This window comes from Oncorhynchus mykiss, chromosome 11 (assembly GCF_057628025.1).
Source record: "Oncorhynchus mykiss isolate SJ-2025 chromosome 11, ASM5762802v1, whole genome shotgun sequence".
In the NCBI taxonomy this organism is placed as follows: Eukaryota; Metazoa; Chordata; class Actinopteri; order Salmoniformes; family Salmonidae; genus Oncorhynchus; species Oncorhynchus mykiss.
Genome location: NC_143032.1, coordinates 55,371,220 through 55,386,480, shown reverse-complemented (window position 1 = coordinate 55,386,480; position 15,261 = coordinate 55,371,220). Strand labels below are relative to the sequence as shown.

The 15,261-nt window shown below is 48.5% G+C and overlaps 1 protein-coding gene across 1 annotated transcript in view; it reads right to left on the bottom strand.

The window, feature by feature from the left end:
- The window catches only part of LOC110535061 (RIMS-binding protein 2), a 104,168-nt gene that overhangs the window by 14,081 nt on the left and 74,826 nt on the right, over positions 1 to 15,261 (bottom strand). The window contains exons 9-16 of the mRNA XM_036935781.2: positions 14,977 to 15,131; positions 14,261 to 14,340; positions 13,656 to 13,765; positions 11,916 to 13,343; positions 2,713 to 2,864; positions 1,769 to 2,416; positions 1,034 to 1,174; positions 538 to 690 (exon numbers count right to left, since the gene is read on the bottom strand). Of these exons, the coding sequence (XP_036791676.2) occupies positions 538 to 690; positions 1,034 to 1,174; positions 1,769 to 2,416; positions 2,713 to 2,864; positions 11,916 to 13,343; positions 13,656 to 13,765; positions 14,261 to 14,340; positions 14,977 to 15,131 (2,867 nt within the window). The remainder of the gene's footprint in view (positions 1 to 537; positions 691 to 1,033; positions 1,175 to 1,768; positions 2,417 to 2,712; positions 2,865 to 11,915; positions 13,344 to 13,655; positions 13,766 to 14,260; positions 14,341 to 14,976; positions 15,132 to 15,261) is intronic.

Here is a 15,261-nt window from a genome sequence, read left to right as displayed (position 1 = left end):
ATGCATTCGATGTACCATGACGACCCTTCTGGCTGATGGTACAGTACATTTTATAAGGTAAATGTTTGGCCACTGACATACTCTGTTAAAACACGGAGTATTAACAGAGTATTCATGAACAATAATGATGTGGACATTCTTTAAACTGTACACTAAAATGCAATACATATTGAGACAAAACAACATTCCATGTTTCGATCAATACCAAGCTCAGAAAGACGAGGCACATCGTGTTCACCTCTTCATACAGTACATGCTGGGTGTGTATTACAGCCATTCACATGGGTAAGTTAAGACTTGGAAGATAAAGCTGATGCATTGTTCTGTTCAGCTCAGACAAGGCTGGAGACCTCAGCAGGCAAAGCCCACAGCGGGCCTGCATGTAAAGCCTGACAGTGAGAGACAGGGCAGTCTGGGCCACGGTAGATGGGATGACCCTCCCTTTCACCCAACCACCCCCCCCCCCCCCCCCCCCCCCCCCGTACTCTCCTCTCCAAGTCAGACCCCCACTAGATGGGGTATGTGTGTGTGCTGTACCTTGAGAGTGTTGTGAGAGTTGATGCTGCGTCGACGGCCCTCCTCCAGCTGCATCTCAGAGTACAGGTCATCCTCATCCTCCTCCATGATGTCAGACAGGTCTGAGCCGCGGCTGCTCTCTGTCTGGTACTCTTCACTGTGGCTGTAGTGGTGCTGGGAGAAAGGGGGGGGGGGGGGGGCAGCTTTAACATGGAGCCACAGGTTAAAGTAACACCTTATTTTAAAACTTATAAGGTCTTTATTCATTTTTCTTTGTCCCACATCACTGTAACTCTACACAGAATAGAATAGAATGCATTTTTGCAGGGAGGAACGTCTCCAGAGTGATGCTGGGAGAGAAACAAACTGCCCACTGGGCACACACTGGTTGAATAAACATTGTTTCCAAACCATTCCAATGAAATGACAATGAACCAACGTGGAATACACGTTGAATGTGCCCAGTGGGTGTGTTATTCTGTATTTAACATGCGACAGGGTTGTTGTTTTGTATTACCCGTACATGTCTCCCTAGTTCAGAGCCTCTGAGGAACTCGTCCACAGAGGCCCCTCTCCTCCTGGTGTGGGGAGAGTCATAACCATCCTCCTCCTCGTCAGAGTTTATGCTCCGCTCACTGAAGATGTTCCTCTTCTCAATCTGACACAGGAAAACAGAGACAAGAAAACCTTACATATAGCTGCAGGTCAGAGGAGGCTGGTTTGAGGTGCTATAGGAGGACGGGCTCATTGTAATGGCTGGAATGGGATAAATGGAACGTACCAAACACATCAAACATATGGAAACCACTTTCGACATTCCATTTATTCCATTCCAGCCATTACAATGAGCCCATCCTCATACAGCTCCTCCCACCAGCCTTCTCTGCTGCAGATGCATCACACCATCACAATGACATTAGTTCTCTATAGTGTTGACTCAGTAGTACCATGTGGTGTTGAGAGTCTCGAAAGCACTTGGCACACAAATCAAGCTCTGTTTGCGCTGTACATCATCATGCCATAGGTCAATCTGAATTATAAACTTGGTGGTTCGAGCCCTGAATGCTGATTGGCTGACGGCCGTATACCACAGGTATGACAAAACATGTATTTTTACTGCTCTAATTTACTGCTCCGCGTCGCGTCGTGCCTAAGAACAGCCCTTATCCGTTGTATATTGGCTATATACCACACCCCCTTGGGCCTTATTACTTAAGTATACTGTATGTATGGTGGCTCTGTGGCTGCTTACCCGGTTACTCTCAGCGAACACTCTCTGTGCAGCTTCCCTGGCCATGGCCTTGGCGATGGTGTTGGGGATGGGGGCTCCCTGAGGCTGGGGCAGGATCCTCTGAGGAGAGGGCGAACGGCGCCCCTGGAAGTGGGGCGGCTCCAGAGTGTGTCCACACATGGGAGGAGGGAGGGGCGAGAGGGAGCGTTCCCAGGGCGGGCCAGGCCGCAGGCCTACCTCATGCTCTTTGGTTTCTGACTCTCTGGCACTTACTAGTTTGGGCTTAGACATGGGGTAAGGCTGGTGATGGGGGTGGGGGTGAGGGGGTGGGTGGCGCAGCGGCTGACCATGGGGCAAGGTGTAGGGCTGGGATTGAGAGTGGACCTGAGGTTGGGGGTGTGACAAGGGGTAGGTCTGGGGGTAGGGCGGGTGTGTTTGTGTGTGTGGCGGATGGTGCTGGGGCAAAGGATGGGGGTGTGCAGGGGGGCGATGGTGGGGTGAGTGATGGGGAGGCCCCAGGATACTGTGCGGTATGGTGGCCACGGGAGAGTCCTGAGACTCTCCTTCTGCTGATAACGTCCTGACAATGACCTCCCTGGCCTCCAGACACTGGATCCTGTTCAGCTCCACTGTCACATAGTCTGCCGTAGGGTACATCACCTCCGCTATCTGGACACACACAGGACAGGGACCACACACACATACACACCTCTTCAATACACATATCTTATGTAACAAACATAATATATTATTTCAGGCAAAATGGAGCCTGGTTACATCTGTTTGCAAATCACTGCATGACAAAAGCCCTGCAGAAACCATAGACTGAACATCACTGTTTCATCCACCAGATGGCGGTAGAGTGTTACACACAACTCACAGCATTGAAGGTTAGAGGTTACAACATTCACTCCCTTTCACAGGGTTGAACATGAGGTTCTGCATAATACATCATTCAAACGCACCTTTTGTCCCTTTGTGCACACGGCATAGCCAATCACGTTGGCTCCGTTGGAGGTTCCAGTGGGGGTGAGGAGGGGGGGCTTCCATCGTACCTGCAGCACCCCAGGATTCTGGCCCAACTGGACCTGCACCTCCTGGGGAGGGAAGGGAGGACCTAGGGAGGACAGCAGAAACACAGGTGTGTAAGGATTTAGCACGATGCATTATAACACTACAAAAACAATACAATATCAGCTGATATGTCAGTATATTCCATTATAGGAGACTAATGTCTTGACCTGATTCCATACAATGCCTGAGAGGCACTCAATAGTTCATGTTTCATTTGATTATTTAAGCAACGAAAGTGTGTAATGAGGCAATTAGGAAACAATATGATGTGTATTGAATGTACAGGTAAATGGAAACACGAGTAAATGAGGGATACAAAGCACTGTATATTTAATTAAAGCAGGTGCTTCCACAAATAAAATCACATTTTATTGGTCACACACACATATTTAGCAGTTGTTGTTACGGGTGTAGCGAAATGCTTATGTTCCTAGCTCCAACTGTGCAGTAATATCTAACAATTCACAACAATACACACAAATCTATAAGTAAAATAATGGAATTAAGAAATATATAAATATTAGGTTGAGCAATGTCGGGGTGGCATTGACTAAAATACAGTAGAATAAAATACAGTATATACATATGAGATGAGAAAAGCATTATGTAAACAAGCTGTTTTTCAGTCTCTCGGTCCCAGCTTTGATGCACCTGTACTGATCTCGCATTCTGGATGCTAGCGGGGTGAACATCCTTGATGATGTTTTTGAACTTCCTGTGACATCGGGTGCTGTAGGTGTCCTGAGGGCAGCTAGTTTGCCCCTAGTGATTCGTTGGGCAGACCACACCATCCTCTAGATAGCCCAGCGGTTGCGGGCAGTGCAGTTGCCGTAGCAGGCGGTGATACAGTCCAACAGGATGCTCTCAATTGTGCATCTGTAAAGGTTTGTGTGGGTTTTAGGGGCCAAGCCAAATTTCTTCAGCCTCCTGAGGTTGAAGAGGGGCTGTTGCGCCTTCTTCACCACACTGTCTGTGTGGGTGGACCATTTCAGATCGTCAGTGATGTGTACACCGAGGAACTTAAAGCTTTCCACCTTCTCCACTACTGTCCCATCGATGTGGATAGGGGCGTGCTCCCTCAGCTGTTTCCTGAAGTCCATGATCAGCTCCTTTGTTTTGTTGACGTTGAGTGAGAGGTTAATTTCCTGCCTCCACTCTCCCAGGGCTCTCACCTCCTCCCCGTAGGGTGTCTCGTCATTGTTGGTAATCAGGCCTACTACTGTTGTGTCTTCTGCAATCTTGATTATTGAATTAGAGGCGTGTGTGGCCACGCAATCATGGGTGAACAGGGAGTACAGTACGGAGCTGAGAATGCACCCTTGTGGGGCCCCAGTGTTGAGGATCACTGAAGTTGAGGTGTTGTTTCCTACCTTCACCACCTGGGCACGGCCCGTCAGGAAGTTGCACAGGGCAAGGTTTAGACCCAGGGCCTGGAGAGAACTAAGGTGTTGAATGCTGAGCTATAGTCAATGAACAGCATTCTTACATTGGTATTCCTCTTGTCCAGATGGGATACCTTTATTTAACTAGGCATGTCAGTTAAGAACAAATTATTATTTACAATGACGGCCTACCCCTGCCAAACCCAGAGGACGCTGGGCCAATTGTGCGCCGCCCTATGTATAGGGCAGGGTGCAGTGCAATGGCGATTGCATCGTCTGTATATCTATTAGGGCGGTAAGCAAATTGAAGTGGGTCTAGGGTGTCAGGTAAGGTCGAAGTGATATGATCCTTAATTAGCCTCTCAAAGCTCTTCATGCTGAAAGAAGAGAGTGCTACGGGGCGATAGTCATTTAGTTCAGTTACCTTTGCTTTCTTGGGTACAGGAACAATGGTGGACATCTTGAAGCAAGTGGGGACAGCAGACTGAGATAGGGAGAGATTGAATATGTCCATAAACACTCCAGCCAGCTGGTCTGTGCATGCTCTGAGGACGCGGATAGGGATGCCGTCTGGGCCGTCAGCCTTGTGAGGGTTAACATGCTTAAATGTCTTACTCACGTCAGCCACGGAGAAGGAGAGCCCACAGTCCTTGGTAGCGGGCCGCATCGGTGGCACTGTGTCATCCTCAAAGCAGGCAAAGAAGGTGTTTAGCTTGTCTGGAAGCAAGATGTCGGTGTCCACGACGTGGCTGGTTTTCCCTTTCTAGTGCGTCTGTGACCCTGCCACATACCTCTCGTGTCTGAGCCGTTGATTTGCGACTCCACTTTGTCACTGTACTGGCGTTTTAACTATTTGATTGCCTTATGGAGGGAATAACTACACAGTTTGCATTCAGCTATATTTCCAGTCACCTTGCCATGGTTAAATGCAGTGGTTTGTGCTTTCAGTTTTGCGTGAATGATGCCATTTATCCATGGTTTCTCGTTTGGGTAGGTTTTAATAGACACAGTGGGTACAACAACAACCTCTATACACTTTCTGATGAACTCAGTCACCGTGTCAGTGTATTCGTCAATGTTATTCTCAGAGGCTACCCAGAACATATCCCAGTCCGCATGACCAAAACAATTTTGAAGCATGGATTCCGATTCGTCAGACCACCGTTGAATAGACCTGAGCACAGGCACTTTCTGTTTGAGTTTCTGCCTATAGGAAGGGAGAAGAAAAATGGAGTCGTGATCAGATTTGCCGAAGGGAGGGCTGGGGAGGGGTAGGCATTTCGAAAGGTTGAGTAGCAGTGGTCCAATGTTTTCCCAGACCGAGTTCTACAGTAAAATGTGTTAGTAGAACTTTGGTAGCGTTTTCCTCAAATTTGCTTTGTTAAAATCCCCAGCTACAATAAATGTGGCCTCAGGACGTGTGGTTTCCAGTTTGCATAAAGTCCAGTGTAGTTCTTTGAGGGTCGTTGTGGTATCGGCTTGAGGGGGAATATACATGACTGTGACTATAACCAAAGAGAATTATCTTGGGAGGTAATACGGCAATACAGAAATAACACAAAAACTTAAATAGTGCAAAGTTGATTAGGAGCTAGAAGCAGAGCTGCCATAACTATTGGCGCCATCTTAGGAACCACACCTGTGTGGGTTGTTAGTTAAAAAAGCAATTAAAACCTCTTAAGCCCCTTTTTTTCAATTTTCGCCTTAAATTACATACCCAAATCTAACTGCCCGTAGCTCAGGCCCTGAAGCAAGGATATGCATATTCTTGGTACTATTTGAAAGGAAACACTTTGAAGTTTGTGGAAATGTGAAAGGAATGTAGGAGAATATTACACAATAGATCTGGTAAAAGATCAAAAAATAATACAAAGAAAAAAAAAACATTATTTTGTATTTCTTTTGGACCATAATCTTTGAAATGCAAGAGAAAGGCCATAATGTATTATTCCAGATAAGGTGCAATTTAGATTTTGGCTACTAGACGGCAGCAGTGAATGTGCAAAGTTTTAGACTGATCAAATTAACCATTGTATTTCTGTTTGCTGCTATAACATCCTCCACTTTTCTGGGAAGGCTTTGCACTAGATGTTGGAACATTGCTGCAGGGACTGTTGGGCAATTTGGCCAGGCTCACAGTCTGCGTTTCAATTAATCCCAAAGGTGTTCGATGGGGTTGAGGTCAGGGCTCTGTGCAGGCCAGTCAAGTTCTTCCACACTGATCTCAACAAACCATTTCTTTATGGACCTCGCTTTGTGCACAGGGGCATTGTCATAATGACACAGGAAGAGGCCTTCCCCAAATTTTTGCCACAAAGTTGGAAACACAGAATCATCTAGAATGTCATTGTATGCTGTAGCGTTAAGATATCCCTTCACTGGAATTAAGAGGCCTAGCTCGAACCATGAAAAACAGCCCCAGACCATTATTCGTCCTCCACCAAACTTTACAGTTGACACTATGCATTGGGGAGGTAGCGTTCTCCTGGCATGCGCCAAACCCATATTTGTCCATCGGACTACCAGACGATGACGCCTGATTCATCAGTCCAGAGAACGAGTTTCTACTGCTCCAGAGTCCAATGGCGACGAGCTTTACACCATTCCAGCCGACGCTTGGCATTGGCGCGTTGTGATCTTAGGCTTCTGTGTGGCTGCTCGGCCATGGAAACCCATTTCATGAAGCTCCCGACGAACAGTTCTTGTGTCGATATTGCTTCCAGAGGCAGTTTGGAACTCGGTAGTGAGAGTTGCAACCGAGGAAAGATGATTTTTAGGCGCCACAAGCTTCAGCACTCGGCAGTCCCGCTCTGTGAGCTTGTGTCGTCTACCACTTCGCGGCTGAGCCGTTGTTGCTTCTAGACGTTTCCACTTGACAACAGCACAGTTGACCGATGTAGCTCTAGCTGTGCAGACATTTTACGAACTGACTTGTTGGAAGGTGTCACTTTGAAAGTCACTGAGCGCTTCAGTACGGACATTCTACTGTCAATATTTGTCTATGGAGATTGCATGGCTGTGTGCTCGATTGTATAACTCTGTCAGCAACGGGTGTGGCTGAAGTAGCCGAATCCACTAATTTGAAGGGATGTCCACATACTTTTGATAGTTTATTCCTCAGAGCAGTCAAGTTGGTTTTCCCAGTCCGTCTACTTCTGCTGTGTGCTAACCAACATGACCCATCTGTACTGAGCTGACAGTGCCCCGCAGACATTGACACACACATGCGTGTGGGCACACGCATGCACACACATGCGCACACTCCTACAGAGGCAGCAGATGTAGTCAGCTGCCCATTCAGTACCATATATCCCAGAGCAGAGCAGTGAAGTGCAGAACAGTGAAGTGCAGAGCAGTGAAGGGCAGAGCAGTGCAGTGAAGTGCAGAGCAGTGAAGGGCAGGGCAGAGCAGAGCAGGGGCAGTGAAGTGAATAGTAGAGCAGTGAAATGCAGAGCAGAGCAGTGAAATGCAGAGCAGTGAAGGGCAGAGCAGTGAAGGGCAGAGCAGAGCAGTGAAGTGCAGAGCAGAGCAGAGCAGTGAAGCGCAGAGCAGTGAAGCGCAGAGCAGTGAAGCGCAGAGCAGAGCAGTGAAGTGCAGAGGAGAGCAGTGAAGGGCAGAGCAGTGAAGTGCAGAGCAGTGAAGGGCAGAGCAGTGAAGGCCAGAGCAGTGAAAGGCAGAGCAGAGCAGTGAAGTGCAGAGCAGTGAAGGGCAGAGCAGTGAAGGGCAGAGCAGTTAAGTGCAGAGGAGAGCAGAGCAAAGAAGTGCAGAGCAGTGAAGGGCAGAGCAGTGAAGTGCAGAGCAGTGAAGGGCAGAGCAGAGCAGTGAAGTGCAGAGGAGAGCAGAGCAGTGAAGGGCAGAGCAGTGAAGGGTAGAGCAGAGCTTGAAGGGCAGAGCAGAGCCTTGAAGGGCAGAGCAGTGAAGGACAGAGCAGAGCAGTGAAGTGCACAGTAGAGCAGTGAAGTGCAGCGCAGAGCAGTGAAGAGCAGTGAAAATCAGAGCAGTGAAGAGCAAAGCAATGAATAGTAGAGCAGTGAAGAGCAGAGCAGTAAAGGGCAGAACAGTGAAGTGCAGAGCAGTGAAGAGCAGAGCAGTGAAGGGCAGAGCAGAGCAGTGAAGTGCAGAGCAGTGAAGGGCAGAGCAGTGAAGGGCAGAGCAGAGCAGTGAAGTGCAGAGCAGAGCAGAGCAGTGAAGCGCAGAGCAGAGCAGTGAAGTGCAGAGGAGAGCAGAGCAGTGAAATGCAGAGCAGTGAAGGGTAGAGCAGAGCTTGAAGGGCAGAGCAGAGCCTTGAAGGGCAGAGCAGTGAAGAACAGAGCAGAGCAGTGAAGTGCACAGTAGAGCAGTGAAGTGCAGCGCAGAGCAGTGAAGAGCAGTGAAAATCAGAGCAGTGAAGAGCAGAGCAATGAATAGTAGAGCAGTGAAGAGCAGAGCAGTAAAGGGCAGAGCAGAGCCTTGAAGGGCAGAGTAGGGCAGAGCAGAGCAGTGAAGTGCAGTGAAAAGCAGAGCAGTGAAGAGCAGAGCAGAGCAATGAATAGCAGAGCTGTGAATAGTAGAGCAGTGAAAAGCAGAGCAGTGAAGTGCAGTGAAAAGAAGAGCAGTGAAGAGCAGAGCAATGAATAGCAGATCTTTGAATAGTAGAGCAGTGAAGAGCAGAGCAGTAAAGGGCAGAGCAGTGAAGAGCAGAGCAGTGAAGAGCAGAGCAGTGAAAGGCAGAGCAGTGAAAAGCAGAGCAGTGAAGAGCAGAGCAGTGAAGTGCAGAGCAGTGAAGGGCAGAACAGAGCCTTGAAGGGCAGAGCAGAGCATTGAAGGGAAGAGCAGTGCACAGTAGAGCAGTGAAGTGCAGCGCAGAGCAGTGAAGAGCAGTGAAGAGCAGAGCAATGACTAGTTGAGCTGTGAATAGTAGAGCAGTGAAGAGCAGAGCAGTAAAGGGCAGAGCAGTGAAAAGCAGAGCAGAGCAGTGAAGTGCAGAGCAGTGAAGGGCAGAGCAGTGAAGGGCAGTGAAGAGCAGAGCAATGACTAGTTGAGCTGTGAATAGTAGAGCAGTGAAGAGCAGAGCAGTAAAGGGCAGAGCAGTGAAAAGCAGAGCAGTGAAGAGCAGAGCAGTGAAGGGCAGAGCAGAGCAGAGAAGTGCAGAGCAGTGAAGGGCAGAGCAGTGAAGGGCAGAGCAGAGCAGTGAAGTGCAGAGCAGAGCAGTGAAGCGCAGAGCAGAGCAGTGAAGTGCAGAGGAGAGCAGAGCAGTGAAGCGCAGAGCAGTGAAGCGCAGAGCAGAGCAGTGAAGTGCAGAGGAGAGCAGAGCAGTGAAGCGCAGTGCAGAGCAGTGAAGGGCAGAGCAGTGAAGTGCAGAGCAGTGAAGGGCAGAGCAGTGAAGGGCAGAGCAGTGAAGGGCAGAGCAGAGCAGTGAAGCGCAGAGCAGTGAAGGGCAGAGCAGTGAAGGGCAGAGCAGTGAAGGGCAGAGGAGAGCAGAGCAAAGAAGTGCAGAGCAGAGAAAGGCAGAGCAATGAAGAGCAGAGCAGTGAAAGGCAGAGCAAAGCAGTGAAGTGCAGAGCAGTGAAAGGCAGAGCAATGAAGAGCAGAGCAGTGAAGAGCAGAGCAGAGCAGTGAAGAGCAGAGCAGTGAAGAGCAGAGCAGAGCAGTGAAGTGCAGAGCAGTGAAAGGCAGAGCAGTGAAGAGCAGAGCAATGAAGAGCAGAGCAGTGAAGGGCAGAGCAGTGAAAGGCAGAGCAGTGAAGTGCAGAGCAGTGAAGACAGAGCAGTGAAGAGCAGAGCAGTGAAGAGCAGAGCAGTGAAGGGCAGAGCAGTGAAGCACAGAGCAGTAAAGTGCAGAGCAGTGAAGAGCACAGTCTGATAATGTGCGTCAATACATCCCAAATCACATCTCTCCACTAGATGAGTGTCATAAGATATATACCTACCTTGTACACCCCTTTCTGAAGAGGACTCACTCGCAGTAGACATTCTGAGCGTTCAGCTATTCTAGTCATTAAACTGTGACTATTATAAATCATGAGTGTCGGTGAGAGCTCAAATGTGCATTTACATCCTGTCAGTGTAGCCCATCCATCTATGTACATTCATGCAGAGAAAAAACAACTAAGATGAATAACCCTTGTATGACATTTAGATTGCATGATACACCCACTTATTTCTAACCATCTCTGGTTAAGCAGTGGTCCTGGTTAGACCTCAACATGCATTATACTCAAATACAACAGCGTAACAAAAGTCAACACACAGAGTACTTTTGAAGAGAACAACTCCATGTATAGAACCAACCTCCTAGACACTAGTGTTAGAGGCTGATGTTGAGACAGTCTGCTCCAGGTGACTCTCTGAGTTCAATGAGTTTAACGGACCATGTGATGAGCTCACACCCAGTCACACTGTGGACAGACATTATTATTGATTCCAACATGTTCCAAGCTCCAGTATTGCAATGGAAATGGCTGAACATAAAGACAAAGGTGGGACGATTGCATCAAATACATCCAAAGAGAGAGGACTGTGGTACCTTATGTCACGGCAGAGAGCACAAAGTGGATCATGTAACTGGTGACTTTATCCTCAGGAACAAGATCAATCCCCAGTAATTGAAAGCCTCTCAAATGCTGTCTTTATCTTATCAAGCACCACCATCACATTGTGAGGTGAAGGCCCACTGTGTTCACAGGCAATAAGCCCCCCTCCCATGCTGCAGCTGTCTTCACACACACACACACACACACACACACACAGCTCCTAGTACAGCTGTCCCTCCTGTCCTGTCCCCTCCCTCACACCTTATCCTCCTCTTCCTAATAACCAACCTACAACACACTCAGCACGGCTAGACAGTACAATAAGTCAGCTCAATTCATTTCAGGATTGCAAAAATGTACAGTTGGACTTACCAAGCTTGTTCTTCAGTTGATCAGTATTTTAGACACACTCAGTCTTTTTTTGATAGGATTGATTACTAAAGTCCAGACAGAGGGAAATCATTGGTAGTGTTCTTCTTAGGTGGTTGTAAAGTGATTATCTTTTAATTGAAAGCCTAGCAGGTAGAGTCCTTCTCTCTCTCAGCAAGAGGGTGGTCTCAGGGGACCAATCCCATAAAGCTACAGAACACACTATTTACACCGATTAGGCATCTAGAGTTTCCCTCCCGAATCGGTTTTCTCTCTAGTCCACTGATGATATGCAGCCTCCTGCGGCAAACGCTTCCTGGACGTCTATACATCACACTGTTTCTCCCTCCATCTTTAGCATGTGCATCTCATCATTCTCAAAGCCAGCGCACACAAATCCTTGAGGGCAATCCCAAAAAAGTGACATAAAAATGAAAGTGAGCCTTTTGATGTCTGTCAGGTACAAGGCTGTAAATATAATGGCCTCAAAGCTTGTCAGAGCTACAGTAAATAGATTGCTGTGTTTACCCTAAATTGCCAGATGCTTTCCAGACAAAAATGGTTTTGAGAGCAGGAGAACTCAGGCTGGATATACAAAAGGCAGCAGAAGAAGCAGGAAATAGCTACACTTGCACAGCCTCCTCAATACCCCATGAAGAGACAAACAACCAGGCCAGTTATGCTGAGTACACCTCTTTTGGAGACATGAAAGCAGACCGATCCATCAACACACCTATCCATTACACCAAGCAATTCTTACAATTATGCAAAATGTCACCTGATGACTAAGTTTGGGTTTTAATGATGGGGGAGAGGTAGTAGGAGGGCTGACCTGCAGGCTGGGTGCAGAACTCCACAGAGATCTCCCTCTTGTCCCTGTGCTCCAAGGGCAGCTGCCAAGGCATCTGGTGTGTTCGCGCCACAGCCTTCACCTTGTAAACGGTCATGGGCTTCAGTTGGAAGAACTGGTACTTGTAGGCCCCTGCCTTCACCATGTCATACTCAGCGTCGTTCAGGAAGATGGTGTGGCTGTAGTTGCTGTTGCTAGGCTGCCAGGAGAGCTCAGCAGAGGTCTGTGTGATGTTGTCCACCCTCAGGTAGTAAGGAGCCACCACCACGTCCCTCCCCACCAGCAGTGTGCAGCGTAGCTCGTCAGACGGGCCTTGCTCCGTGATGCTCTGCACCGAGATGCGGTAGGTGTTGGTGGCCAGGTTCAGCTTTTCAACGAGCGACTTTGTCCTGCCTCCAAAAGGCACACTCATCCTCACCTCCTTGTCCACCAGGACGTTGTAGCCACTGATGGAGCCCCAGCCGGGCGGCACCACCGGAGGGTCCCAGCACACGATCACACTCTTGGCCAGCTGTTTGATCAGATTGATGCGGCGAGGGTAAGGCACGATGTTTTCACCAATCTCGTCAATGCTGACATCCAGGGTCCCTGTCCCGTTACTGCAGGAACCCATGGAGCCCAGAAAGTCCATGCCCAGGCTGCTGCTGCCCAGGCTAGTCAGAGTGCTGCTCAGACTGGAACCCAGGCCAGTGGAACCGTGACTGGAACCCAGAGTGGAACCCATGTGGTTGCCTAGAGTGGAACCGTGACTGGAACCGTGACTGGAACCCAGAGTGGAACCCATGTGGTTGCCTAGAGTGGAACCGTGACTGGAACCCAGAGTGGAACCCATGTGGTTGCCTAGAGTGGAACCGTGAGTGGAACCCAGAGTGGAACAGTGAGTGGAACCCAGAGTGGAACCCATGTGGCTGCCTAGAGTGGAACCGTGAGTGGAACCCAGAGTGGAACAGTGAGTGGAACCCAGAGTGGAACCGTGGGTGGAACTCATGTGGCTTCCCAGAGTGGAATCCATGTGGCTGCCCAGAGTGGAACCCATGTGGCTGCCCAGAGTGGAACCGTGAGTGGAACCCATGTGGCTGCCCAGAGTGGAACCGTGAGTGGAACCCATGTGGCTGCCAAGAGTGGAACAGTGAGTTGAACCCAAAGTGGAACTGAGGTTGCTCCCCAGGTTTCTCTCCAGGTTTCTCTCCAGGCTGGTCTCCAGGTCCAGCTTACTATCAGACAGCAGGCTGCTGATGCTGCTCAGGCACATGCTGCCCAGCCCTGTGGAGCCCAGGCTGCTGTGGTTACTACTGAGGTAGCCTGACTCTTTGGCCCCGTCCCTGTGCTGAGCAGAGGGCATCTCCTCATCCTTAACAAAGTCCACAAAGTTGGAAGGGACGAGGCCCTGCTGTCCATCCAGCAGCTCTCCTGAGGAACAGAGAGAGACAGAGCAGTAAGTAGTATTGACAACAACACTCACTGTGAAGAGCAGTAAGTAGTATTGACAACAACACTCACAGTACAGTGAAGAGGAGATAACAATCGTAAAAGCCATATTAGCACTGATTGATCCACAACTGCCTAATCCTCGTCTCATCTAATGCCCTTACAGTAAATACATACCATAATCCATGCCGTCTCTTAGCAACATCCTTCTGTTCTGAAATTATTATTATTATTTTTAAATCATGTGGATCGGTTTCTAACCAAGAGAGGGTAAAATACAGTGAGATATCAGACCTTCATAGAAGCCGTCATCATCCATGGTGCCGTACACGTAGAGGTACTTCCCTGCCACCAGGGGGAGCTCTGCCTCAGGATGCTCATTGGGCCCATTACAGGGGTTATAACTAGGGGAAATAAAGAGCAGAGGGCAATAGAGTCAAACTGATGAACTCACTGTGTTGCTCCTCTGAACCCAACACAAGTGGAAATATCTCAGGCGAATTATCTCAAGCTAGATGATGAATTCAGGTTCAAATCCAAGCACAGTCTTAATTTTTGCCACAAACCCTGCAGTACCTTTATGTGACTCTGTGAAAGGGGAATTACTGAAAGCTGCATTAAAAAACTAAAGCAAAATATAACATTTTCCAACATACTAAAAGAGAGAAGCAGTGTGGGTGGACAGCACTGGGTTTCATTCATGTATTTGCCTTTGTTCTGGGGGATTCCAATTTGTTCTTCTGACAGTTCATTTTCTTTGGTGAGAGCAGAGCACGGCATCATTATTAAGAGGTGTGTTCAAACCTCAGTGGGACACACTGTTGAAATGGGCTGTGCAGGGATGCATTTTTATATGACACTGTAGTGTAAGGCATCTCAAAGCAGCTCCCTCCTCTCACCTGTACCGGGCGACGCACAGACGGACCTTGCCTGTGAACCTCTTCTTGGTCCTAGTCGTTGAGCTTAGTTCTTTGTCCATCTGGTGAGAGAGCAAACCTTGAGAGATGTAACAGCCAAATATAATAAGATTTCTTTTCTCACTTATCATATTATTTTCTTAGTACGACCCTAGGTTTTCCTTATGCAATTTAAATACATGTTATGCTCTCTATTGTGGAAATCAGTGAGACTGATTTGGCCTTTCATGATCGCTGAGACTATAATCTTCTCCTTTAAACACTGTGTAAACCTGCCAGTCCTCCCAGCAGAGGAGAGTAAAAGTCAACAGATCGGCCATTTCACACCCCATCCTCTCTGCCTCACTGTTTCCTCAGTCCTGCCTCTCGACCGAAGCGGGACTTCAGCTTACACTTTCATAACAGGAAGCAATTTGGCAAACATGTAATAGATGCTGTAATTCTGTAACATTCGTGTAATACATTCTTTACCATCTTCAGAGGGGTCGTTTGAAAGAGCAAGCAAACTATTTAGGTCCATCCTCATTAGGCCCATTCAAGCAGGGCCATCCACGCACTCTCCTATTTCAAGAACAGCATATTTCATGTCAGAGGCTTAACATGGAATGACACTGAATGAGTGGTTAGTTTGAGTTCGAATGAGCGGAGGGAGGGTCATGCAGATGGACGCTGTTAGTAGGGGACGTAGTAGGGCCCACCTCGGTGAGGAGGGCCCGTTGGGAGCTCTCAGCTTGGCTGCTGCTGCGGGTGAGGAATGTTGGCTTTACAGACAGGAGCTCCGGCTTGTCCCCACTGATCTGGAGCGGTCGGATGAACTCAGAGATCACAGATCTGCTCAGCGGACTCTCATTGCCTGGGGGCAAAACAAAGGAACAGCTCCGATCTGACACATGACCGCGCCTACTAAAGTCATACTTCTATCTGTGAGTAGTAATAGTAATGTCCAAAATGGAGTGCTATATATCACTATTAGTTCTCCTTTT